Here is a 27,164-nt window from a genome sequence, read left to right as displayed (position 1 = left end):
CGCTAGCAGTGGGGCTGCCGAGGCTGCCAACCTAGCAGCCCTCTGATTGGGCCAGCAGCTCTTGGGGGTGGCCACTTTCCTTAATTGGACAGTGGCCACAGTGGCGGCTTCTTAATTGGTTGCCGCTGGCAATATGCCACCCCAGGTCCCACTGTCCACCGAGGTGGGGCTGCCTCCCGCTTTCAGCTTGGCGGTGAGGGGTCCTGGTAAGTGGCAAAAATCAGCCTCGATGTTTCCCCTGGCTGGAGAATCTAGAACTAGGAGGTCATAGTCTCAGGATAACGGGTTGGCCATTTAGGACTGAGATGAGGAAAAGAGTTTTCACTCAGTGGGCTATAAATCTTTGGAATTCTTCACCCCATAGCGCTGTGGATGCACAATTGCTGAGCATATTCAAGACTGAAATCATTAGATTTTTGAATATTGAGGGAATCAAGGGATATGGGGATAGGGCAGGAAAGTGGAGTTCAGCCACGACCTTATTGAATCATAGAATCACAGAATCACAGAATAATACAGTGCAGAAGAGACCCTTCAGCCCATCGAGTCTGCACCGATGCATTAAAGACACCTGACCTGTATACCTATTCCCATTTGCCAGCACTTGGCCCATAGCCTTGAATGTTATGACGTGCCAAGTGCTCATCCAGGTACTTTTTAAAGGATGTGAGGCAACCCACCTCTACCACCCTCCCAGGCAGTGCATTCCAGACCGTCACCACCCTCTGGGTAAAAAAGTTCTTCCTCAAATCCCCCTTAAACCTCCTGCCCCTCACCTTAAACTTGTGTCCCCTCGTAACTGACCATTCAACTAAAGGGAACAGCTGCTCACTATCCACCCTGTCCATGCCCCTCATAATCTTGTACACCTCAATCAGGTCACCCCTCAGTCTTCTCTGCTCCAGCGAAAACAACCCAAGCCTATCCAACCTCTCTTCATAGCTTAAATGTTCCATCCCAGGCAACATCCTGGTGAATCGCCTCTGCACCCCCTCCAGTGCAATCACATCCTTCCTATAATGTGGCGACCAGAATTGCACACAGTACTCCAGCTGTGGCCTTACCAAAGTTCTATACAACTCCAACATGACCTCCCTGCTTTTGTAATCTATGCCTCGATTGATAAAGGCAAGTGTCCCATATGCCTTTTTCACCACCCTATCAACCTGCCCTTCTGCCTTCAGAGATCTATGGACAAACAAGCCAAGGTCCCTTTGTTCCTCGGAACTTCCCAGTGTCAGGCCATTCATTGAATACTTCCGTGTCACATTACTCCTTCCAAAGTGGATCACCTCACACTTTTCAGGGTTAAATTCCATCTGCCACTTTTCTGCCCATTTGACCATCCCGTCTATATCTTCCTGTAACCCAAGACACTCAACCTCACTGTTAACCACTCGGCCAATCTTTGTGTCATCCGCAAACTTACTGATCCTACCCCCCACATAGTCATCTATGTCATTTATATAAATGACAAACAATAGGGGACCCAGCACAGATCCCTGTAGTACGCCACTGGACTCTGGCTTCCAGTCACTAAAACAGCCGTCTGTCATCACTCTCTGTCTCCTACAGCTAAGCCAGTTTTGAATCCACCTTATCAAGTTACCCTGTATCCCATGTGCATTTACTTTCTTGATAAGTCTCCCATGTGGGACCTTGTCAAAGGCTTTGCTGAAATCCATGTGAACTACATCAACTGCACTACCCTCATCTACACACCTGGCCACATGCTCAAAAAATTCAATCAAATTTGTTGGGCATGACCTCCCTCTGACAATGCCATGATGCCTATTCCTAATCAAATTTTGCCTCTCCAAGTGGAGATAGATTTTCTCCTTCAGAATTTTCTCCAATAGTTTCCCTACCACTGATGTGAGACTCACTGGTTTGTAGTTCCCTGGCTTATCTCTACAACCTTTCTTAAACAGTGGGACCACATTAACTGTTCTCCAGTCCTCTGGCACCTCCCCCGTGGCCAGAGAGGAATTAAAAATTTGGGTCAGAGCCCCTGCAATCTCCACCCTCGCCTCCCACAGCATCCTGGGACACAAATCGTCTGGACCTGGAGATTTGTCCACTTATATGGCTGCCAAAACCTCCAATACCTTGTCACTCCCTGTGACAATTTGCTCAAGACCCTCACAGTCTCTCTCTCTGAGTTCCATATCAACATCCTCATTCTCTTGAGTGAAGGCAGATGTGAAGTATTCATTCAACACCCTACCAATGTCCTCTGGCTCCACCCACAGATTTCCCCCTTGGTCCCTAGTGGGTCCTACTCTTTCCCTGGTTATGCTCTTGGTAGGCCTGGTAGGCTCGAGGCCTACTCCTGGTCTTATTTATTATGTTCTCTATACATGTGCAACATCAATAAATTGTTCATGAAATCAGGATTGTTGGCAAAGTTGGAAACATAGGGCTGAATTTTACCCTTGACAGATGAGAGCCGTCCACCAACTGAAAAGTCGGTGGCAAACCTGCCTGGCCCGGGGATCTGATCCGCATTTTGCGGTCCCCAGGCCTTTAATTGGTCTGAGGTGGGACTTCCACCTCATTGAGGCAGGAAGTCCCGCCTAATGGAGCTGCCAGACAATCAGCAGGCTGGCAGCTCTTAGTCCCAACAGTGTCACCGGGAGCGGTGGCCACTGTTGGGACTGCAACCCAGTATCAACAAGAAGAGGAAGGATGCCCTGGGAAAAGGTAAGTTTTTGGGGCCTCGCCAGGGGTGTTCAGTCGGGCCCAGGAGAGGCAAGGGTGGTCGAATGGGGGGGCAGGTGGCGTGTTGGGGTGGTTGGAGCATTGGGGGCGGCCCTCCATTGGGCACAGGGTGCCTGATTATGAGGGGCCCCCACTGGATTGTCAGAAAGCCGCCTGCTTTTGTCAGGTGCCTTTTCTCAGGTCTGGGCCGCCTGACCGGCCAAGTGTAAAATCCCCATGGCGGCGGGTGGAAGCCCCTGAGTGGCCGTTAACTGGTCACTTAAGGGCCTTGATTGGCCTGGGGTGGGCTGGTTTTCGCTGCTGCCGCCGTAAAATGGCGGCAGAGGCAGGAGCGAGTTGGGAAGGGCCTGAGCCCCCCACCCCCAACCCGTTCTTTGGCGGAAGCGTAAAATTCTGGCCATTGAATGATTGATTTTTACAGCACAGAACGAGGCTGTTTAGCCCACTGTGCCTATGCTGGCTCTTTGAAAGACCTATCCAATTTAGTAACGCAACCTAGCTTTATCTCCATAATCTTGTAAATTAGTCCTCCTCAAGTACACGTTCAATTGCCTTTTGAAAGTTCCTACACAATCTGTTTCCACCACCCTTCCATGTTTTGCAGTCCAGATCTTCACGACCCTCCGTGAGAAAAATTCTCCTCACTTTCCCTCTAGTTCATTTGCCCATTATTTTAAATCTGTGACCTCCATTTACTAACCCACATGCCAGAAGAAACAGTTTCTTCCTATTTGCTCTATCAAAACCCCTCATTATTTTGAATACCTCTATTAGGTCTCCCATTAGCCTTCTCCATTCTAAGAAGAATAATTCCAGCTTCTCCAAATTCTCCACATAACTGAAGCTCCTCATCCCTGGTATATCTCCTCTATACTCTTTCGAAGGCCTTAACATCCTTCCTAAACTGTGGCGCCCAGAATTGTACACACTACTCCAGCTGAGGGCTAACCAGTGATTTGTAAAAGTTTAGCATGACTTTCTTGTTTTTTATTCAATGCCCCTTTTACAATGTATCCCATGTACTTTCTTAACCATCTTATCTAATTGCCCTGCCACCTTCAAAAATTTGTGATTATGCATCCCCAAGCCTGTCTGCTCCTGCAACCTCCCACAAAATAGAACCCTTTGAGAATATATTAACACAACAACAGGAGTAGGCCACATGACCCCCTTGAGCCTTTGCTGCTATTTAATAAGATCATGGTTTACTCCTTGCCCTCAACTCCACTTTCCTGCCCAATCCCCATAGTCCTTCATTCCTTAGTGCCCAAAAATCTAACAATCTCAGCCTTGAATATATTCAGTGACTAAACATCCACAGCCCTCTAGGGTACAGAAGTTCAAAGATTCATTATGCTTTTTCTCCATTTTGTTCCTCCGAAAGTGTAACACTTTACAGTAATCTGCAATAAATTGCATCCACCGTGTGTCTGGCCATTTTGTCAGCCTATGTCCTCCTGCAGTCTGCTACTATCTTCCTCACTATTTACTACGTTGACATGTTTTGTATCATCCACAAACTTCAAAACTCAACTCCCCATGCCCAAGTACAGTTATTTAAATAAAACAGTAAAACAATGGGTCTAATACTGATCCCTGGGGACCCCATTGCACAGTTCTCTCCAGTCAGAAAAACATCTGTTTCCCTCTACTCTCTGCCTCCTATCCCCCAGCCAACTATATACCCAAGTAACCAACGTCCCTTTAATACCAGGTGCTTCTACTTTCCAAATAAGTTTGTTATGTGGTACTTTATCAAATGTCTTTTGCAAGTCTATGTAGACAATAGCGACCTTCATCAACTCTTTTAGTTAATTCATCGAAGAACTCAATCAGGTTACTCAGAAAAGATTTGTCTTTAACAAATCCCATGCTGGCTGTCGCTTATTAACCCGTGGTTCTCCAAGTGGGAATTCATTTTTTCCTTGAAAATCATCACTAGTCGTTTTCCCACCACTGACATTAAACTGGTTGGCCTATAGTTACTCAGTTTTATCCCTTTCCACTTTCTTGAATAGTGGTGTAACATTTGCAATCCTCCAGTCCTCTGGCACCACTCCCATATTGTCATTATAGTTCACTAAGCAGTGAAAGTTGTATTTACCACACATTGGCTCATTGGAGAGATTAAAGAGACCATTTTTTTCTTAAATATTAAACATAGTTTTATTTGGGTTTGGGAGAGGAGCCAGAAGAATGCTTGCTTCTTTATCAAGATACCAGCAAACACAAATGACATGATGGTGTGTTTTAGTGTGGTACATTATAATTACGTCACAGTCACATTCAGTGTTTATAAGTTTGTGAACAGCTTTTATTTTAATGAAGGCAGTGTCCCTTTAAAGCTGCACGGTTGTGGCCATTTAGGTCTACCTCAGAACAGCTTAACACTAGAATCTGGTAAGACCAGTGTAATATGTCTGTGCGGCATGGAATGCAAAATATGGAAATTTTGTTGTAGAATTGGTATTATTGATTATGAAAGGTCAGGCCAAGTTCTTCAGAGTCAGGCCACAAAATCTCTCTCTTTATTGCTGGTATTTTTGATGCTATGACTGCCAATTTGGCTCCAAAATGGATGCACTGGGCTCACCAGTCTCCATTTGAGTGACAGCAGTAGGCCGTGCACAGAAAGCATAGGCCAGAAGTATGCAGAGTAGGCAGATTGTGATTTCGATCAGCACATAATGCTGATTTTTAGTGCTGCCATTTTGGAACTCAATACTCTAGCTAACGCCCCCACTCTTACATACGCACAGCTGAATACCCATTCCGCATCAGGAAGCATGCACCCCCCACCCCCACCACATACAACACAAGTGCTATTTAAAGGGATCATCAACTCCTTTATGGTTAGTTGCTGATTGATTTCTTCTGGCTCTGGCCATGATTGTACAAGTGTTTGGTGTTTCTGGAGTTTTTAAAAGTTGCTAAAGCCAATGAGGAGTGGTGTGGCACATGCCAAAGGACTTTGGCTTGTCTAAAAGAATTCTGCACAAACCACTTGCTCCCCAGATATGCATGCAGTAGTATGCATACCCCTTGGGCTATAGAATGATCGGGAAAATAAGCAGAGGTGACACAGAACAGGACAAGCTGCTGGAAGAGGAAGGAGGAGGAGGCATGAGTGTTATCAAATAAGTCAAGCTGACAAATTGACCAGGGTCCAAAGAGAAATAATCTGTGGATAAGGTGCTGTGACTTGTATCATGGTTACAAACTTTGGGTCTGCTTTAGATCTTTTCTATGCTTTAGCTGTGCTGGCCACCCCGATATGCAGTCCACATCTTATGTTCAGGCATGTACTTACACTGCCTATGCCTATGTATAATATACTGTGACCCAGGAGTGAATCAATAGTTCCCTCTTTGTAATCTGAACTATGTGTTCTTTACAAATGCTTCTCCAATCTTTCACTAAGCATACTGAAAACACATTAGTGAGACAAGGCCAGATACGATCACTAAGTTGCTTTATTTTGCAGACAACAAGTAAACGCATAGAGTGGCAGTTATGATCAAAACCTACTTCACATAATTTGTAATACCTCCTTATGAATAAAAAGTAATAAACCACAGCACACCATCCCACATTAATGGGCTAAACTTAACCTTTTCTGGTCAGCCTTCTGGTTCTGATTAGCTGAGGAACAGGAGTGCTCTTCCAGGCTCCCCAAGAATAATGTGGTTGCAGCCACCCTGGGCTAACCCCATTTCCATGCTTACAACCACTCCCCCTTCCCCCCCCACCGCCACCAGAACTTGACTTTTTCCCACCTGGGTCAGCCTCCAGGCAATATTGCACCACCTTGGAGCTGGCAAGCTACATCGGGATACTAGAATGGGGCATGTAGGTTGTCAAAAATATGTTAATGGGGCACACCTTTGACATGGGTGGTCCTCAGCCACAGCTTTCAGGTGGTCAGCCCACCTGCTCCACCTGATGGCCACCTAGAATCAAAGTCAATCTTTTCATCACAACTGAAACGAGTCGCATGGGATGGATTCTTAGTGACTTCGAGTAAATGTCTTTGATAAAATCTGAACTTTTTACTTCTATTTTGTTCACATGGAAGGAGGAACTTGCATTTTATAGTACCTATTACATCCTCAGGACCTCCCAAAGTGTTTCACAGCCAGCCAATTATAACTGTAGTGACTGTTCCTATATCAGGCAATATGGCAACTAATTTGCCAACAGTAAGTCCCCCCAAATAGCAAAAATGATGACCCAATTCATTTGTTCTGGTGTTGCTGTTTGAACACTGTTATTCAGGAGAATGCCCCTCCTCTATTTCAGATAACACAATGGGATCTTCCACCTGGACAAGATCCCAGTTTAATGCCTCATCAGAAAGAGGACACCTCCAACAATGCAACACTCCCTCAGTGCTGCACTGAAGGATCAGCCTAGATTATGAACTCAAATTCATGGAGTGGGACTTGAACACAAAACTCTATGACTTAGATGCAAGTTACCACTGAGCCAAACTAATATATAGATGGAGCTGATGTTTAATGGATTCGTTTTGTATTGAAAATTTAGTTACTAACTCTCAAAACAGCGATATGCGCATATTGTCAAAATAGCATTTCCCAACGGGATGTAGAGTTTCGTTTATCAAAGTAGCGCTGCACCATGCTGTAAATAGTATCAACTAATTTGTGTGTGAAGGCAGATTTTAAATTTACTGTGAACAGGTAACTGTATGAAGGATGGTGACTACAATTCAGATTCAGCAATTTTGCAATTATAAAATCTGTTGTGCAGTAATAAAATCAGTTTCACTTCCTGCAAAAATAAAGTAACTTGATCCTTCAATGTGTCATTTTGAATGTAAACAATGAACATTCTCTTCATAGTGTCAGTAAAATTCCAATGCTCTTAGATCAGATTTGTTATGACAAAACATTGTTACACTTTATGAGCAACTTAGACATTTATTTTAATGAATAACTTTACAGTTTTTCCCTATAATTTTGAGGTTCTCTTTCCTCAACCAAGAAGCTGCCTCTTAGGGCTCCACCAGTACTGCATTCAGCCCAAATATGCCTGGGCTGTTTATGTGCTTGCAAGATCCATCTTCCTCAATGCGGGAGGCACTGCACATAATGAATGATCTTCTGATACAATGTGGACATCAGGAAAACTCTACGATCATTCATATTGGTCTGCTCATACCAGGCTGCTCTAATTTTACATATGCATTTACACAGAACAATAAATAAAAAAAGACTATTCAATACAGATTAGTCTGCTCAAGTATCATCTACAAGATTGTACAGTGACTGCTTTAATTTCCTTTGGCTGTAACTTCTCTGCCAGTATCTCTCATTGCCAAAATACATGGCCCACTCTCAGAAACATCTTGTCACAAAAGTGAACCAAAAAAGTTACAAAGTAATTAGCGATTGTATAACTGCAGAAATAATGTACCCAACAACCTCAACATTGAAAAGTTAAAACTTGAAAGCAAAATAATGTGAGCGTTTCCATGAAATACAGATACTGTATTTCCTTTTAAGCTAAACAGTCAGGTTTGTGAAACCTGCAAACATAAATGGTTTGAACACAATTTCCTTCTTTACATATTTTAAAAGAAAATATTTCAATGGCAGGGTGTATGTGGGGGTCAAAACACCTACACTCTCACTGTTGGTAAATCTGTTGAAACAAAGGGCAGCGAATCTGATTTAGGCAACTACAGGTCTAGGAGCCTAACATTAATAATGAGTAAAATAATGTAATTTATTCCAAGCTATAGGTTGAGGAGTACCCAGTTGGCAATAACTTAACAGAAACAGCTAACATGGATTTCGAAGAGAAACATCCTGCCTGATTAACATTTTCTTTAAGGGCATTGCAGATAAAGTAGCTATTGGAACTCCCTTGATATAGTTCACCTACGTTTACAGAAAGCTTTTGGAAAATTTTCATGTAAAAGACTTCTAATTAAATGAAAAGTTACTCGAATGCAGGTAGAGAACATGGAAATAGATAAGATTGTGGGTAAAAAATTCAGAAAGCAAGATCATGAAAGATGTAATATCAGACTGGAGTCCCACAGGATTCAGTGGGCTCCAGTTGTTTCAAATCTACTTCAATGATCCAAGTATCAAACCCAACCATAATGTTGTCAAATTTGCTGACAAAAGGAAAACAAGGAGAAAAATAAAAGCATTGAAAAATCTTCAAAAGCATTTGCATCAGTTACATTTTTGGGTAGAGAAACTGCACATTAAATTTAACACTGATAAATGTAAATTATTGCACGTAGTCAAACAATGTAGGTCACAGGTATATCCGAATGGAATTAAGCTAGCACAGAGAAACTTAGAATGGAACCTACGAGTAATAGTCGATATGTCACTTTCAATTTGCAGATAATGCGGTGAAGCAATTAAAAAAAGCAAATCAAGTCAGAACAAATCGAACACTTTGGAAGTGATGTGTCTACTATTACTCTTAGATTCCTTTCTCAATTTCTCTGTTCTACCAATTCCATTCACGTATGCCTGTGAAGAACCTTTTTACTCAGTGATAAATATTTTGGATAATTTACCAAGCAAGGTAATACAGGCAAAATCATTGTATTGTTCAAAATACAGCTGGATGTCATAATGAGTTAGAATACAAAAGGGATTAGCATTGATGGGCTTTTCTTGTCCCAGATTTTCTTACATTCTATATTCTAATCTAGTGAGAAAGATCAATAATTTCCACAACTTAAAGAAAACCGGTAAGCTTTTTTTGACGTATTAGTCAACAAAACGTAAATGTTTTTTTGAGCTGCTGTGATCCCAAGCATGTCAGAAAATTATCATCGATGTAACTGCTTTCTCTCCAACATTTCTGCAGTCTGGAAAAATAAAGTCCAGCCCAGAAAGTTTGCGAACTCAGTTCCCCCAGAGAGTGAATAAAGATGGTAATTTTAACAATACATTTCTTTCACACATCTGTGACCCAAACAGTCCAAATTCACAGTCTGTAAAAGCACGTTTCTGTCCCAATGCCATTAGGAGTACTGTTAATATTTTCTTTCCAATGGGATATTCGATGAACTAGAAACCTGCGATGTCGGTCTGCTCGTGGCTATACCAGTCTGTGGAAGTGGGCTTGAGAGCTGTTTTGATGATTTTGGTGCCAGTTCTCTTTTCAATCTGCTTTGTCTACAGAATAACATCAATTGTTAATGTTGTGATATTGGTGTATCTAAACGATTATTGTTTTGTGTCTGTAATAATGTAAAAAAATGTACGAATAGATGATTATAGTTCATTCTTACATCTCCACATTCTAGTCTCACAACCACAGTGGTATATGTTGGCCATGTGACATCATAAAATATTAACCGCAAACACATAAGCAACCATATTGGCTTTTGCTCCTATTCCGTATTTTTTTTTAATTGTTTGTCCGCGCCTCCTCACCAAATTTTCCCTTACTTTGTATCATTTTAAAATAATGTTTCTTCTTGTATATTCCAAGTCCTCTCCCTCTCCAGCTTCCATCTCACAACCTATTCCATCCCCTGAGGCCCTGCCTCAGCCTGTGTCTACAGTCTCTGGCCCCATTTATTTCCCCACCTCCATATTGATTACTTTCTTTCACCTCTACCCTAACCTACAACTTGTTTGCTTTTCAAGGAGAAGTGATTATGTTCAAAATATTCTTAAATATTTCAGAAACTTCTAATAATTCTCCCCTGGTATTACGCAAGATAGTATAGGACCTTGAATGTAGGCTTTTCTGATGGTTACCACTGTCCCAATACAACCTAAACCAATGTATTATGACTGACACAAAGTTAAAAATATTGGACATTACTGATACTGAAATATACAAATATAATGTTTGTAATAGTATTTATCTACCACTTTAAAAATCTGTTTAATATACAAGTAACCATGTAGTCTTCCCTCTCCAAAACGTCTTATTCTATTACTTACATTCAAGAAATTCCTTCTCCTTCTCACAGGGAATTTGCAGTATTTGCTTAAGATGCAAGTGCTTTACTTATTCTTCCCTCCTCCATCTCCAAAATCTTTAGTTATTTACATGATGATCAAAAAAACCTAATGCCCTTACTTCCCATTTGTAGCTCATGTTGAAGTTGTAACTGTTATCGCGCTGTACCAGGTGAGTTAACCCCACTGTCATATACGCACTAGCCAAACAAATTTTGTTTTGAATTCTGTTTTGTTGCGCTTGTATCTCACAGTTGCTATTAGTGTATTTTCTGCCTGTTTGCCTTGTGACTCAGGTTGTTGTGGTGTACCTTTGGTGCTGTAATTCCACATGGTAGAGTGTAAACTACAAGACGACTCCCATCATATAGATTGTGCTTTCACATACTAAGAAGTTTGTCAACAATATCTGGAACATCAGCGAACCCAATGTCCAGATCAAATTAGCAATTCTGGGTTTGAAGAAGAACTTAGGTCTAGACCCAGGGATGATGAAAGGCCTGTGCAGAGAAAACCTCTTGCAGGCATTTGTAACAAGATTACTTTTATAGGTAACGTTAGTGATTCTAAATTGTGTAATTTTTATGTCAAAAAATATACTCTTCATGGCTAGGGAATAAATTCTTCCTATTTCAGGCATCAAGTATTAACAGCAAACATGCTCAGGTCAGGAATATCACTGCCAAATGTTGAGTAAAATGTCCTCTATTTGGCCTCAACAAGTCCTCAGCCTTAACCTCAGAAGAGCATCTGTACTGCACCAGTTTGCCATTTCCCCATGCCAGCTACCCTGCAGCCACTCTGGGTGAACTTGAAAAAATTAGTTTTATGCTGTTAGTCGTTGTTAAATAGGAATTGGATCAAGAATCCTCAAATTTATTTCACAGGTGACCCTTACAGTCAGCAGGAAGAGAAGACTTTTATCTCCTCATTCTCAGTTGGATTTGAACCTAGATCCCAGAACAAAGGCTAACCCAGTATAATTCTGTGAATGTTTGATATGCTGTACTATGATTTTGAATAGCATATACTGGCCTGAGAGAGGAAGGAAAATAGTTGCCAACAGCAGTTTGAAAAAAAATTGTTTTGAATGATTTGCTTGGTCCAATTTGTGGAGGTGCTTTTTAAAAAAAAAATTAATTGATTGGGGTTCCTTGTTTGCGATTGGTAGTTTTTTTATACCTTTTTATACTTGAGCAAATCACCATGGTTACCTTAACAGATAGTGATTATGTAAATTGATGAGGGAAACTAAGGTTAGTCAGTTTGCACTTAAGTGGGAATTTCACTTTGCATGTGCGTCAGTTTGGTGCACCTAACAATTTTTAGATTCGTAGCTTTTAATTGAATGAATGAGTGGGCTGAATTTTACCAGCCGCCTGACGTAGGGGTTGTGGCGGGGGGCCCAGAAAATACATCCAGGAGAGGACTGCCACAAGCCTTGATGCCGGCAAGGCCCCGCCGCACTTTACAGCCAGCAGCAAGGCCTCAGGGCGGCCCCTCCGCCGCTTGGCAAAAAAACCTAACTTACATACTAAAATCCATGCTAATAAACGAATAATTACCTACCTCGTTGCAACAGCCATCCCACGCCGATATTCCGGCTGGTTGCCGGAAGCCCCGCGCCTTTGGATCTCCACTCGGAGATCCGAGGTGTAACATTGGTGGGGGGGGGGGGGGGGGGGAGGGGAGGGAGGAGTGAAATGTTCAGGGGGGAGTGGGAGAGCGGAGGAAACTGTTAGTATTGGCTGAGGGAATGGTGGGAGGGGGTTAAAGGGCAAAGGTAATGAAGTTCGGGGGGGGCAGTTCTGGATGGACAAAAGTTTTTTTTTGTTGGGGTAAAGGCAATAACTGAAGTGTTTGGTCATTGTGGGGGGGGGGGTGGTAGGAGAGGGCCTTAGAAATGTAAATTTCACATCCATTTCACTTCAAAAATGTAAATTACTGGAAAGGGCATGAAGCCCTTTATAAATGGCTCCACGTCTGCGCGGTGGCACCAGATGCCGTTGCCGGGGACGAAGCGCTGGCCCCCCTCTACATTGGCAGTGAACTATAAAAAGTCAGCCCATGGGTGGATCGGTATTACAAACAATAATTCTCCATTTCTTCATTACCTGTTATAGTGCTTTAAAATGACCAGTACCAGGGTGAATATGATTATTATTCCAATTACAATGACAGCTGTAATAGCACCAGAACCTGCAACACAAAGAAGAATTCATTCAGTTAATGTGGAGTTTGCATTCCCACCAACATCATTTGTTCTTTTTAGAAAGGGTGTGGGGGAAGTTGGCAGGGAAGTCGGCAGGGAAGTCAGTGTTGCTGGGATCAGTTTCCTTCGCCCTACTTACATTGAGTTATTAATAAGTTACTCTCCTCACAAACCTACTACTCCAACTAAAAACAAATGCAGCCAATTAACTTACATTTTTTTATTCCTTCATGGGATGTGGGTGTCACTGGCAAGGCCAGCATTTGTTGCCCATCCTTAATTGTCCTTGACAACTGAGCGGCTTGCTACGACATTTCAGAGGGCAGTTAAGAGTCAACCACATTGTTGTGGGTCTGGAGTCACATGTCGGCCAGACCAGGTATGGACAGCTGATTTCCTTCCCTAAAGGACATTCGTGAACCAGATGGGTTTTTTCGACAATCGATGATAGTTTCTTGGCATCATTACTAGCTTTCATTTCCAGATTTCTATTGATTGATTGAATTTAAACTCCACCAGCTTCCATGGCGGGATTTGAATCCAGGGCATTAGCCTGGGCCTCTGCATTACCAGCTCAGTGACATTCCCACTATGCCACTGTCTCCCCTTTTTTTTATTCAATGCGAAGAATATGAAGATTCTAGTATATCTATAATGCTGTAAAATGGACCAGTGAGTAGAAATAAGTAAAAATTATCTGGATTTTCACTTTTTATTTTTAAAATCTCAAGAACCTATGAGCTTATTTTTCACTGAACCAGATTAATGAAGTGGAATTTTGGCAAAAGCTGTGAGAAAACTGGAAATACACAATAACTTCAGACCGCCCAAATAATAACTGACATTGTCCTGTTTCTATCCCTACTTGAGACAATTTAGATTTTATACCTTTTTGCTATTCCACTGTCAGGACAGTCAGTAACCAGAGGACATAGGTTTAAGGTAATTGGTAAAAGAACCAGAGGTGAGATGAGGAGACGTTTTTTTTTTTACGCAGTGAGTTGTTATGATCTGAAATGCACTGCCTGAATCAGAGGTGGAAGCAGCTTCAAAAGAAACTTTCAAAAGGGAATTGGATAAATATTTGAAAAGAAAACATTTGCAGGATTTTGGGGAAAAGAGCAAGGGGGGGGGGGTGGGGGGGGGTGGTGTGCTAATTCGATGGCTCTTTCAAAGATTCGGCACAAGCATGATGGGCTGAATGGCCTCCTTCTGTGCTGTAAGATGTAATTCGATGATTATATGATTTTGTTCATTATCATGACTAAAGTTTTCATAATGGTCCCATGGGCATAATGTTTCTATCTATCTTTTTTAATTATTTGTGGCATTAACAGCTTATAGGAATATAGGAAATAGGAGGAGTAGGCCATTTGACCTCTTCAGCCTGCTTCGCCATTCAACCAGATCATGGCTGATCATCTACCTCAATGCCATTTTCCTGCAATAATCCCATATCACTTGATATCTTTAATATCCAGAAATCTATTGATCTCAGTCTTCAATATACTCAATGACTGAGCCTCCACAGCCCTCTGGGGTGGAGAATTCCACACATTCACCACCCTCTGAGTGAAGAAATTCCTCCTCATCTCAATCCTAAATGGCTGGCCCCTTATTCTGAGACTATGTCCCCTGGTTCTAGACCACCCCCCACCCCCTCCACCAGCCAGGTGAAACATCCTTCCTGCATCATGTGATGAGAAATAAAAATAGAAAAAGCAAGAAATACTCAACACGTCATGCAGCATCGGTGTAGAGAGAAACAGAAGTAACGTTTCAGGTCAATGACAACAGCTCATTGACCTGAAACATTGGGCAGGATTTTACTGCAGGCTTCGGGACCCCAACATCGGGATGAAACGAGGGTCCCGAGCTTGCAAGTGCCAGCAGTTAGACTTGTTCAGCATATTTATCGGAGGCAGTCTCCTAATTGGCTGTTCCAGGCTCATCGTCCAATTAAGGATAGTGGGCAGGATGTAGATGCTGCTGGCACGATCAGAGGGCCGGCAGCTCTGAAGCCTTGAAAGTCTCACCAAGAGAAGTGGGCATTACTGAGGTAACCTAGGGATCGAGATAACGCAGAGGTAAGTAAGAAAATAAAAGGCAGAGCCGGGCATGCAGGCCCCTCTGGATGGGCCACATAGGCAGCCTTCCCTAACTGTGGTTCCCCCTTTTTGGGGCATGAAGCCTCCAGCTTCAATGGCCCCCTGGGCCACCCGCATGGGGTCCTTAAATAGTTAAATAGGCTGCCTGCCTCTGTTCGTTGGGCAGCTGCTCCACATCTGGTCCCACTGCTGGGAAACTACCCTGCCAGTGGGACTGCATCAGGGAGTTGTTGTGATGCCACTCCCCACTATTTTCCCAGCCCCCTTGCCTCCCAGCCCGCCACCCAGGGCCGGGAAAATCCTGCCCATTAACTCCATTTCTTTCTCCACAGATGCCTACTGACCTCTTGATATTTCCAGCATTTTCTGTTATTTTAGATTTACAGCATCTGCAGTATTTTGCTTTTGTAGAGCTGAAGAGAAGTTGTTGACTAGGCCTGGTATCCAGCTCATGGTCATAACCTTTATGGGCCTGCCTACTCTTGGGATATAAATCTTATCCCACAGCTCCGCAACATGGATCCTTTGTAGTCTGTGATGAGGGGGAGATATCATCTGGCTTTGTGGAATAATAGAAGTCTGTTTCTGCCTCTAATCTTCGTGTCCTTTTGCAGTTCTTTCTCATGAAACTGGCAAGATTCTCTTTCAAATCAAAGGTGCACTTCATTCCTTGCTAGGATTTTGTTGCATGGAATTCAGTGACAATTATTGGCAAATAAAAGGTTCATGTATTCAAGTAAAAACAGCCCTATTCACAAAGGAGGAGGTTAGTAGAAGAAACTGGCACTTAAACAGGTTCCACCACATCTATTGTTTCTCTTGGGTATTATTTTAATGCTTTCTCTCACCCTCCCCAAAGCTGGCTTAAAGTTTCTTTTGTACTCTCCTGAAGGTGCTGACTCATGCTGGGCTATGGTTCCAAATTGCCATTGGCCCTCCAATACCCTGCTGAAGTGATCATTCTTCAAAGGTGAGTCTACACTATTTAACATGCACATTCCAGCAGGAATCCCTTGATAGCAATAAGTAGAAAAATCCTTTCCTCTCCTAGATGCCTGTGGATTTGCATGAGTGGTCGGGGACTCTGGCCGTGAATGAGGTGGAGGAGAAGCCGGCGTAGCCTCTGCACGTCAACTGTGGCGCGGTGGAGATAGATGCACTGGGCAAGGTGCTGACCGCGACCCAGGTATTGACTCAGGGAAGCTGAGAGCTCAGCACACAGCGACCGTTACCGAGCCTGCCCCCACTGGCAAGAGGCAGAAGGAAAGGCTGAAGAATGATTCCCACACAGTACATTGGGTTCTTGACAACAGATTCAGTCAGTGCAGCCGCTGGAAATTACTGAGACCACTGCCACGCTGACTTTAACACTCTGGGGGGGCTGCTGTATCGCTTTCAGCTGCTGTTAAAACTGGATTTCAATTTTTATCATTATTGGAAAGCAAACTGAATAAATATTTCTGTAAAATTGAAAAAAAAAAATCTGATGGGTGTTCAGGTTATTTGTAGTTCTTTGCACATTAGGGAGGATATATTGGCCTTGAAGGGGGTGTGGCGTAGAATTACCAGAATGATACTGGGGCTAAAAGTGTTGTTAGATTGCATCAACTAGCCTTGTATTTCCTTCAGTTTAACAGATTTAGGGGTGATCTAATGAAGGTGTCTAAGATGCTTAAAGGAGTTGGTAGGGTAGAAACTGATAAACTATTTCCCTTCGTGGGAGAATCCAGAACAAGAGGGAATAACCTTAAAATTAGAGCTAGGTTGTTCACTAGTGGTGCCAGAAAATCATACAAAGGGTCGAGGAACTCTGGAACTTTTTCCCCCAAAAGCTGTTAAAGCTGGGGCTCAGTTGAAAATTTCAAAACTGAGATTGATAAGATTTTGTTGGGTAAAGGTGTTAAGGAATACGGAAAAAGGCAAATAAATGAATTGAGATCCAGATCAACCATGATCCAATCCAGCAGGCTAGAAGGACTGAATGGCCTACTCCTGTTTCTCTGACCCTCATACCCTCTTTGGCTGAGATGGGATCATCCAGCATGGGATAGAAACTGGGGACTGCTTGATTCAGCTCCATGCTGGCAGGACACGGAACCAATGGGGAAGCCTCTCCTCCCTCCTCCCCTCCACCCTGCTATATTATCTTAAGTAATTGAATACACAAATTAGTCTATAAAGTTAAACATGAAAATTCAACGGCCTGCATTGTACCTCGACATAAACCAGTTTACAAGAGGAAAGGGAAGTCACAAGCAACAAGAAACATACTTACTCTGGTACAGAATTTCTTGGGGAGATTTTGTAGTCATTGTTGTATTGACGCTTTCTTCTATTGTAGTATTGTCTGCCATGCTGAGGGTTACTGGCAAGGGGAAAAAACAAAACCAAGTATTAGAGGAGTCGATTTTCCAAATCTGAACACAAATGAAATGGAATTGGGTATCAAATACCACACTGCCATTTTATCACAGGGTTCACATGACATTATTGAGCACAAGAATGAAACGGTTTGTCAAAATAACTTGCTCTAAATGATCAGGACACCCCACCCTCTGCTTTTAGTCAGTTTCTGCAACCTGAAAACAATAAAGACAAGCTCCATATGGAGCCCTGCATCTGACAACCCTTACTAAGCTGGTTCATATCTAAATGAAAAGATGCCAGGCCAAGCCAACTGTAACAATTTGGGGCCTGGAGCACTTTGGATGGAAAACAGATGACACAGTAAATCACAAAAAGACCCTCTGCATATGTCCACTAGAACTATCTGCCACGGTCAAATTGCCCCACCGCAAAACACAAGGCTATATTCCACAGCTAGAGCCCCAACAAAGGTACCTTTAAAAACATTTTTTATTTGTTTATGGGATGTGGGCGTCGCTGGCTAGGCCAGCATTTATCGCCCATCCCTAATTGCCCTTAAGGTGGTGGTGAGCCGCCTTCCACCATTCCTAGTAGTCTAAGATATTTTGGCTAAGGTAGTGTGCATACCTACTTTTCTCATTGGTCTAAGTGGAATGTGCATCATTCACCTTGGTGATGCTGCTTGCCTGTTACAAAAGTCTGAATTTTACCATGGATGTCAGGACCCCGACATTGCGTAAAAAGCAGGTCACGAGCCCGCACTTGCCTGCAGTTGGACCGCTTCAGCAATGCTACCATAGGAGGGCCTGCTGTCCAATTAACGACAGTGAGCGGGCTCTTGATGCTGCTGGCCCAATCAGAGGGCTGGCAGCTCTAAGGCCTCAGCAGCACCACTGGGAGAGGTCAGCGCTGATGATGCATGCAGGAGACCCTCAGGAGCTGGGCAATGTATGTTTCAAAAAAATATTTTTAAAAATCATGGGACCGAGGGTCGCAGGGGTTCCAGCCACCTCCCACCCCCGCCCTGGCGCGATCATTGAGACTGTGGGGACTGCTTTCCCTGCCCATGGCCCCCTCTTTGGACCATTGACCCTGGCCTCCCAGACTGCTGCAGGGTGGCAGCCTCCATTTAGCTGGCGGCCTCCCCACAAAGCGGGGGGCTGGGGGGGAGGGGGTGTTCACCCCGGTGTCAACAAAATGCCTACGGCAGTGTAAAATGACCTTTAGTTGGGCTTTAATTACGGTATTCAGCCTCTCTGCATCCAGTCCTGCCCCGGCAGCGGGAACGCATTGGGAAGCCAACCTGACAGGGCTCCCCATGATTTTACTGACCCCATGCCTCCCAGGGGTCAGTAAAATCTTGGCAAAAGAATCAGGCATCCTGGCCAACATGCACCCTGACCAATAATTCCAACCACATCCAAGCATGCACAATTTCCACTTAGGGACAGGATAGTTTGGAAACGCTGAACAAAAGGCGAAATATAGCATCTCTGTCCATAGAGGTTTCACCCTGTTACATTGCTAGTAGACTGAATCATACAATACATCATTTGTTGTAATAAGGACTATCTTTTCTGGCACAGGGACCTTAAACGAACGTTGTGCTAATTATTAGCTGACTCAATTCCTGGAAAATCCTGCTCCTAAAACGTTTTACATCCAAATATTAGACCCACAACAGTTTGTATCCGATTCAGTGGCATGAAACTAAGGTGACTTCTATAACAGCTGAACAAACTCTTCATTAGTTTACAGTCCACGGGGTGAAGGTGAAACTGACTCCCATGATTCTTATATGTCTTATGTGACTGCACATCATCACAGAGTCACTGACCACCTCTTATCTCTATTGGCTTCATACTAACTGCAGTCTTCATGCAGGTCAGCCCAAGAAATAGTCCCAAATTCCCAGGAAAAAAATTTCAAAATTGTAAGGGGGCTAAATTGGATGGTCCCCAAAAACGAGTGTGGGGATCGCGATGCGCAATTAACCCACCCCCAATGGCTGCACACAGCAATCATTTTAATGAGCAGACATAATGAAATTGGTATGATGCCTGCTCATTAGATGATTGCTGCATGCAGTCAGTGCCACCCACATTGCTCACTGGCTGCACACATCAGCAGGGGACCCAAATCGTAACTTCCTGCACTGCTTAAAGCTAGCCTGCGCCTCTGAAAAGGGAGGTTCATTGTGGCTGGAGCCGGTGCTGGCAGTCGTGCAGGAAGTGACTCTGACCTGGGAAAACAGGGAAGAAGGAAAAAGTCAGCTCCAAGGTTTTCTGATGCTGCACTGGAGGCCTGGTGGAGGAGGTAGATAGCCACAGGGGATCAAGAGACCTATATGCATGATGAAAAGGCAGTGTCCTTCAGCACCTGTCACACCACTCCCTGCAGACGTTTGCAATTTGGAACAATTATAGAAAGCACCAAATGCTTGTAGAATTGTACCAACAGCCAGAAGAGATCAACCAGCAAATAACCTGTAGATAATCATGGTCCCTTTAAATAGACCTGGTGGGGTTCCCTCCTGCTGCTTAACAAGTGTTCAGCCGTGCAAAGCTAAGTGAGGGCATTGGCTGAAGCGTTGAGCTCCAAAACAGCAGCGCTAGCTTCAAATCTGCCTGCTTTGCATACTTCCATCTCACTGCACGCTAACGCCTTCACCAATATGGCATCCAGTATGATTCACAGCAGAAGTGTGCACATTGGATGTTATTTTGGTCCCCAAACGTCACTCATAGTGCCCAAACAGTGGCCGCTACAGAGTTCGGTTTATTGCCCAGATTCTCGTAATTAGATTCGATGGTCAACCACCAACAGGAATGGCTTGACTCCTTTCTGAAGCAGCTGTTTTGACCACCTTGAACAACCTGTGATCGCAGGAAATTAAGACATGCCCAGATAGGTGTCAGTGACACTGCTGGACAGAATAATGCAAAGGTTCGGCTACAGCTATCAGAATATTAATGGCTTTGAAATGGCCTATGGTCTATTAGACCATCATGTGTACTTTTCTCCACTTTTGCGGGCCAGCTAACTGTACCTAATTTCAACCCTCCATCTGTGACCATCAAACAACATCCAATCATAGACAAAATTAATTCATTTTTGCCATAGGCCATATTGGCATATTAATAAATCTTAAAATGTCAAATGTATTAAAAAAGGAAAGAAATGCAGCCATTCTGTTCTGGTTGCTTCTGAACTAAAGGTTTACAAGTGCTTCGCAAGGTAAATAATTCCCTCAACAACTATTAACCCCTAAAGTGGCCTCAGAATTTTTTTCAACTCTACTTTGGGCAGGAATTTCCTCAGAGTTTGCTCCCCCAACTTTGCCGGACGTGTGGTGGAAACCCCGTTTACGCACTTCTAACAAAGTTAACGACGGCAAATCAGGAGTAGCTCCAATTAAATTCCAAGGCTTTGTGTCCTTAAGTGAACAGTTGCTGCTTCAAAGTTCAGGAGCCAGATGTTCGTATATTCAAATTTCTTGCGGCTGATTGACTCAAATTTTGCATTCATATACAGCAACAAATGAGAACATACAAATCAGCAATTAGAAAGCAGGAATAAAAACTGCCAATCATGAAGTTCAAAATTTATAACCAAAAATGGGCAACCAGCGGCAAATACCAATAAAAACAAATTAACAAAATCATATCATTTATCATTTTTGGAAACGCTTTTGGTTGATCTTTGTTTTTCCGCTCAATGCGCTTACTACCAGGAATAAGATTTGTTAAATTGTAATGACATTTAAAAAAAAAAGTTATCCTTGCAACAGCTTTTTCTGTGTCATTATTTTCCATTCGAGGCCTACGTGCGAAGCTTGAGCCTGGGGCTCGTGGAGGTTCCAGAGCCATGAACATTAGATGCAGATATTCAAGCTGGTAGGGTACAGTTCCCACCATGCACTTGTGCATACAATGTCCAGAAATTTCTATGATTGCCTGGAGTTGCTGCTTGCAAACTCTCCGATGGAAAATTAGAGCTTCTAAGGACAATAATTTTTTTTAGAGCAACTGGAATGTTTCTATTTTTGTGTATGAAACAGCAGAACTAGTGATAGCACCAACTCTTCATCTTTTTGCGAGGTAACTTTGAAAGCCAAAGTGTGTCCACTGTATATTAACTGATGGCCTTCAACTACAATAAGAGCTGAACGCAGATAAAAGTAAGGAAAAATGTCAAGAGTTTAGAAATGGCTCCGAGCAGGCTTTTCTGTTTTGCAATGTATTGCAGCAGCTGCATTTGTCTCAGCATAAACTGTAGCTGTCCCAAGTTTTGGAATGACTGCATATTTATTCATGTTTAGAGGGAGGTTTTCAATAGAAGTCCTGAATTTAAATGTTTATTTAAGTCAATAATTGTAACATTAAGTACTTTCACAGAGGTGGTTGGCAAAGAAAGAAACTCCTATTTATTTTTCGGTTTTCACTGTAAAAATCCACATCCTAAATAAGTGTACAATATTACATGTAGAATATAATGTATTTATAAACACATTATATGAGGGAATAAATTTTTAAAAATTCTTTCATGGGTGATGGCGCTGCTGGCTAGGCCAGCATTTATTGTCCATTCCTAATTTCCCTTGAGAATGTGGTGGCGAGCTGTCTTCTTGAACCGCTGCAGTCCTTAGGGTGTAGTTACACCAACAGTGCTGTTAGGAAGGGAATTCCAGGATTTTGACACAGTGACAGTGAAGGAACGGCGATACAGTTCCAAGCCAGGATGGTGTGTGGCTTGGAGAGGAACTTGCAGGGGAATGTAATTTGCCTGCAGTGGTAATAAAAATGCTGAATATTTATTTTCCAAGAAAACAAAAATCAGAAACAAAAAAAACTGTATCAAGGCAGTTCATGTATGATACTGGAAGCGGCCATTTGACCCATCATGCCTGTGCCAGCTCTTTAGTAGAGCTATCTAATTAGCCCCACCCATGCTCTTTCCCCATAGCCCTGTAATATTTTCCCCTTCAAGTGCTTATCCAATTTCCTTTTCAAAGTTACTATTGAATCTGCTTCCACTACTTTTTCAGACTGTGCACTTCAGATCACAACTTGCTGCATTTAAAAAAAAAGTTTCCTTATGTCGTCTCTGGTTCTTTTGCCAATCACCTTCAATCTGTTTCCCCTGGTTACTGATCCTTCTGCCACAGGAAACCGTTTCTCTTCACCAAAATTGTTCATGATTTTGAACACCTCTTTCAAATCTCCTCTTAACCTTCTCTGCTCTAAGGAAAACAATCCCAGCTTACATAGAAGATACAGCAGAGAAATGGGTCATTTGGACCAACTAGTCTGTGCTGGTGTTTATACTGGACATGAGTTTCATTCCATCTACTTCATCGCAATCTTTCTATTCCCTGTTCTCTCATGTACTTCTCGAGTTTCCTTTTGAAAGCATCCAAGCTATTTGCCTCCACCATTTCCTGTGGTAGTGAGTTCCACATTCTAACTGCTCTGTGAATAAAGAAACTTTTCTGTATTTCCCAATTGGATTTATCTGTAACTACCTTGTATATATGACCTTTTTCAATTCTCTCATGAATGGAGATGTTCTACATCTACCCTGTCCACCAGCTGATAGTTATCAAGACCATTAATAGGACTCCTCTAAGTCTTCTCTTTCCTAAAGATAAAAGCCCCAACCGGTTCAATCTTTACCAATAGCTGTAATATGGTACCATTCTTGTAAATCTCTTTTACACTTTTTCCAGTTCTTCTATACCTTTTTACAGTATGGAGAACTGGACTGCACAAAGTACTCTAAGTGCAGCCTGACCAGGATCTGACTCAAGTTTAACATAACTTCACTACCTTTGAATTCCATACCCCTAGAAATAAATCCCAGTGCTTTGTTAGCTTCTCCAGTCTCTCCACATAACTGAAGTCCCTCATCCCTGGTACCATTCTAGTAGATCTTTTCTGCACCCTCCCGAAGATCTTTACATCCTTCCAAAAGTGTGGTGCCCAGAATTAAACACAAACTGCAGCTGAGGTTGAGCCAATCTTTTATAAAGTTCTGGCATAACCTCTTTGCATTTGTACTCTGTACCTGTATTAATAAAGCCAAGAATCCCATAGGCTTCCTCACAATTTCTTTCAGTTAAAATATGCCCCATTCTCGTTTTCACAGACCAATAGCCCTCTTGCAGATCCCCTCCAATACACCACAGGGAATCTATTTATATATGCATGCATACAAAAAGAGAAAGAGTGTGAAAGAGAGCATGAGAAAGCAAGAGAGTAAAAGTGCTTATAAAGCAGATACAATGAGTTAATTACATCACATATCATACAGTTTAATCTGTTGTTGAATAGCAAGTAAAGTAATGCAGTAATTTTACATGGAAACACCTGCTTCAAAAAATGAATAAAAGTATATCAAAAGTTCAGAGAAAAATTTAGAAAAGTGAATGTATACAAAGAGCAGTTCATTCACTTTTAGAGCTAAAAACACATCTTTCACATTATACCCTTACAGATTATTTAATATTTATTTTGTCAGCATTTGAGAATGCTGGGATTGGATGGAGCAGAGATAGGTTGTAAAACTTTATATATGATGTACAAGGGTTCCAACTAAGCGTCCCTGTATTGTGTCACCAAACCTTTCAGAACATTTTAACCGGCAAACACTACAGTAATGAGTAACTAGCTCGTCACTGCACCAGATAGCATGTATATGATCCAGGACACACCCTTGATTTAATTCTACAGTTCATGTTCCGACACAGTTCTGGCAATAAAACAAAAGCACTGATTTACTTTGTGTTGCTGAAATCTGTATCAGATTTTAAATGCCTTATGTTTGTGGGCTCAGTGCCATCCAGGAAGCAGAGTTGCAGCCTCCAGACAGTGCGTGCAACACCTTCATTAAAAATGAAGCAGCTTAGCCTTGAGCTGATGCTCTATCAGAAAATCAATGCTCTACACTTCCAACCATTTTTCACTTCTCCTTGATCAATTAACCACGAGCTCTTAAATATCAAGATTTTCAGAGGAAAAAATCATCTTTTCCCTTTATTTTCCTCCCCTCTTTCACCTGACGATTTCTTCTCACGTTGCAAGCTTTGGTTGCAGGGGCACAGGGAGCCTTTCGAAAGACAGGCCCATGTGACCTTTCTTTACTTGCGAGGCTAGACAGAGAGCACTGGAGGACTATTCAACATCACAGGCATCACAGCCAAGCTCGATCAAATAACCCAACGTCTCATCCTGTAACTAAGCTGTCTAATGCCAGCTATCAGTTTAGTTGCTAGCAGCTGCATTCTCTTCAGTGCCAAAATATCTTTCAGCCATATGCTGATCAGAGTTGTACACAGCACTCCAGGTGGGGCTGGACAATTGATTGGCTTAGCTTAGCATTGCTGCTTCCTTTCCAGTGAAGGAAGATAATTTTTTTTAAATTCCAAATAACGCTGGTGACAATTTAAGGTGGGAAGGAATAAATTATATCTCATGGAACTTACTACTGAATTAAAAGCCTTGCACTAACAGCTTTGAACATGTTTTTGCATACTGGAAAATATAAATAAGACCTTAGGATCAGTTTGTAGGGCCTGACTCAAATTTTACTTTAGTACATAACCAATTTCTCGGTTTATTTACATGAACTGATCACTATTTCCTCTAATTACCTTTTGATCCGATTTATTTATTTCACCAAGTATGCTTTAAACAATTATACACTGACCACCTCCAGGCGCGTATCCATTGTCTCTCGAGATAAGGAGGCCCAAAAGAAAGAAAGAACACTGCCTAAATATAGGACAGCCATGAAAAAGGTTTATGATGTAAAAGAAAACCCTGGGGACATACAGTTTCAACCAATATGTCTGCTGTGGTTGAAACCTGAGTCTTTTAAAGGTACAGACTCACGCCACACAGACCATTTATTCCTCAATGGTCTTGGTTGGCTTTGGCCAAGACCATATCTGCCTTGCCATTCTCTTCTTCAAGACTCACACTAAGGTTAGATGGACAAAGGGGCTTCTACAATACTAATCCAGAACAATGGGGATGGTAGCATCGTGGTAATATTACTGGCTTAATAATCCAGAGGCTTAGACTAATGCTCCAAGGACATGAGTTCAAATCCCACGATGGCAGCTGGGGGAATTTAAAATTCAATTAATTAATAAATCTAGAATGATTCATAACAATCTTGAAACTACTGGATTGTCATTAAAAACCCATCAGTTCCACTAAGGCTTTCAAGGGAGAAAATCAGCAGTCCTTACCCCATCTGGCCTACATGCTATTCCAGACCCACAGTAATGTGGTTGACTCTTAATTGCCCTATGAAATGACCTAGCAAGCTACTCAATTCGATCAAACTGTTACAGAAAAGTCAAATAAGAACAAAACTGACCCTACCACCTGACATCGAGCTAGGCACTGGAGATGACAAAGGCACACCCTGCCCAGTGACCCTGTAAAGTTTTCCTCACTAACAGCTGGGGACTTGTGCTAAAAGTGGGAGAGCTGTCCCACAGATGAGTCAAGCAACAGCCTGAAATAGTCATACTCACAGAATCATAATTTATAGGCAATGTCCCAGACTTCTCCATCACCATTCCTCGGGTATGTCCTGTCCCACCAGAGATGGAGGCACAGTGGTATACAGTTGGAAGGAATGGCCCTGGGAGTCCTCAATATTGATTCCGGACCCCATGAAATGTACTGACTTACATGAGGTCAAACATGGGCAAGGAAACCTCATGCTGATTGCCACCTACCGCCCTCCCTCAGCTGATGAATCACTGCTCCTCCATGAGGAGAAGCACTGAAGGTAGCAAGGGGACAGAATGTACTGTGGGTGGGTGACTTCAATGTCCATCACCAAGACTCCTGAAGGACATATCTGCCAGACGGCCTGCGACAGGTGGTGAGAGAACCAACTAGAGGGAAAACCTACTTGACCTCATCATAACAAATCCGCCTGTTACAGATGCATCTGTCCATGAAAGTATTAATATGAGTGACCATTGCACAGTCATTGTGGAGATGACAAACCGCCTTCACACGGAGAACACCCTCCATCGTGTTGTATGGTACTACCACTGTGCTAAATGGGATAGGTTCAGAATAGATCTAGCAATGCAAAACTGGGCATCGATGAGGCACTGTGGGCCATCAGCAGCAGAACTGTCTTCAACCACAATCTGTAACCTCATGGCACAGCATATCGCTCACGCTACCATTACCATCAAGCCAGTGGACCAACCCTGGTTCTTGGGGAGAGTAGGACAGCATGCCAGCACCAGGCATACATAAAAATGAGGTTCCAACCTGGTGAAGTTACAAAACTGGACTATATGCATGCTAAACAGTGGAAGCAGCAGGCGATAGACAGAGCTAAGCGATACCACAATCAATGGATTGTCCTGCCACATCCAGTCATGAATGGTGGTGGACAATTAAACAACTAACTGGAGGAGAAGGCTCCAAAAACATCCCCATCCTCAATGATGGGGAGCTCAGCTTGCCAGTGCAAAATACAAGGCTGAAGCATTTGCAACAATCTTCAGCTAATGTGCTGAGTGGATGATCCATATCAGTCTCCTCCTGAGGTCCCCACCATCATAGATGCCAGTCTTCGGACAAAGTGGTTCACACCATGTGATATCAAGAAATGGCTGAAGGTACTGGATACAGCAAAGGCTATGGGTCTTGACCAAAATCCTGGCTGTGGCTTTATACCCCTTTCTGACCCTGGTCCTTTGACATATTAGGTAATGTCTCGAATTGTGCTCCAGAACTAGCCACGCGCATA

At 42.8% G+C, this 27,164-nt stretch overlaps 1 protein-coding gene across 2 annotated transcripts in view; it reads right to left on the bottom strand.

Annotated features, from left to right (window-relative positions):
• Positions 1-6,500: 6,500 nt before the first annotated feature.
• Positions 6,501-27,164, bottom strand: part of ncmap (non-compact myelin associated protein) — an 86,904-nt gene continuing 66,240 nt past the window's right edge. For both annotated transcript variants that reach the window (XM_068010944.1, XM_068010943.1), the window contains exons 2-4: positions 17,284-17,373; positions 12,803-12,887; positions 6,501-9,890 (exon numbers count right to left, since the gene is read on the bottom strand). In XM_068010944.1, the coding sequence (XP_067867045.1) occupies positions 9,749-9,890; positions 12,803-12,887; positions 17,284-17,362 (306 nt within the window). In that variant the 5' untranslated portion in view covers positions 17,363-17,373 and the 3' untranslated portion in view covers positions 6,501-9,748. The remainder of the gene's footprint in view (positions 9,891-12,802; positions 12,888-17,283; positions 17,374-27,164) is intronic.

Source organism: Heterodontus francisci, chromosome 31 (genome assembly GCF_036365525.1).
Source record: "Heterodontus francisci isolate sHetFra1 chromosome 31, sHetFra1.hap1, whole genome shotgun sequence".
NCBI lineage: Eukaryota > Metazoa > Chordata > Chondrichthyes > Heterodontiformes > Heterodontidae > Heterodontus > Heterodontus francisci.
This window is presented reverse-complemented; position numbering and strand designations above follow the sequence as displayed.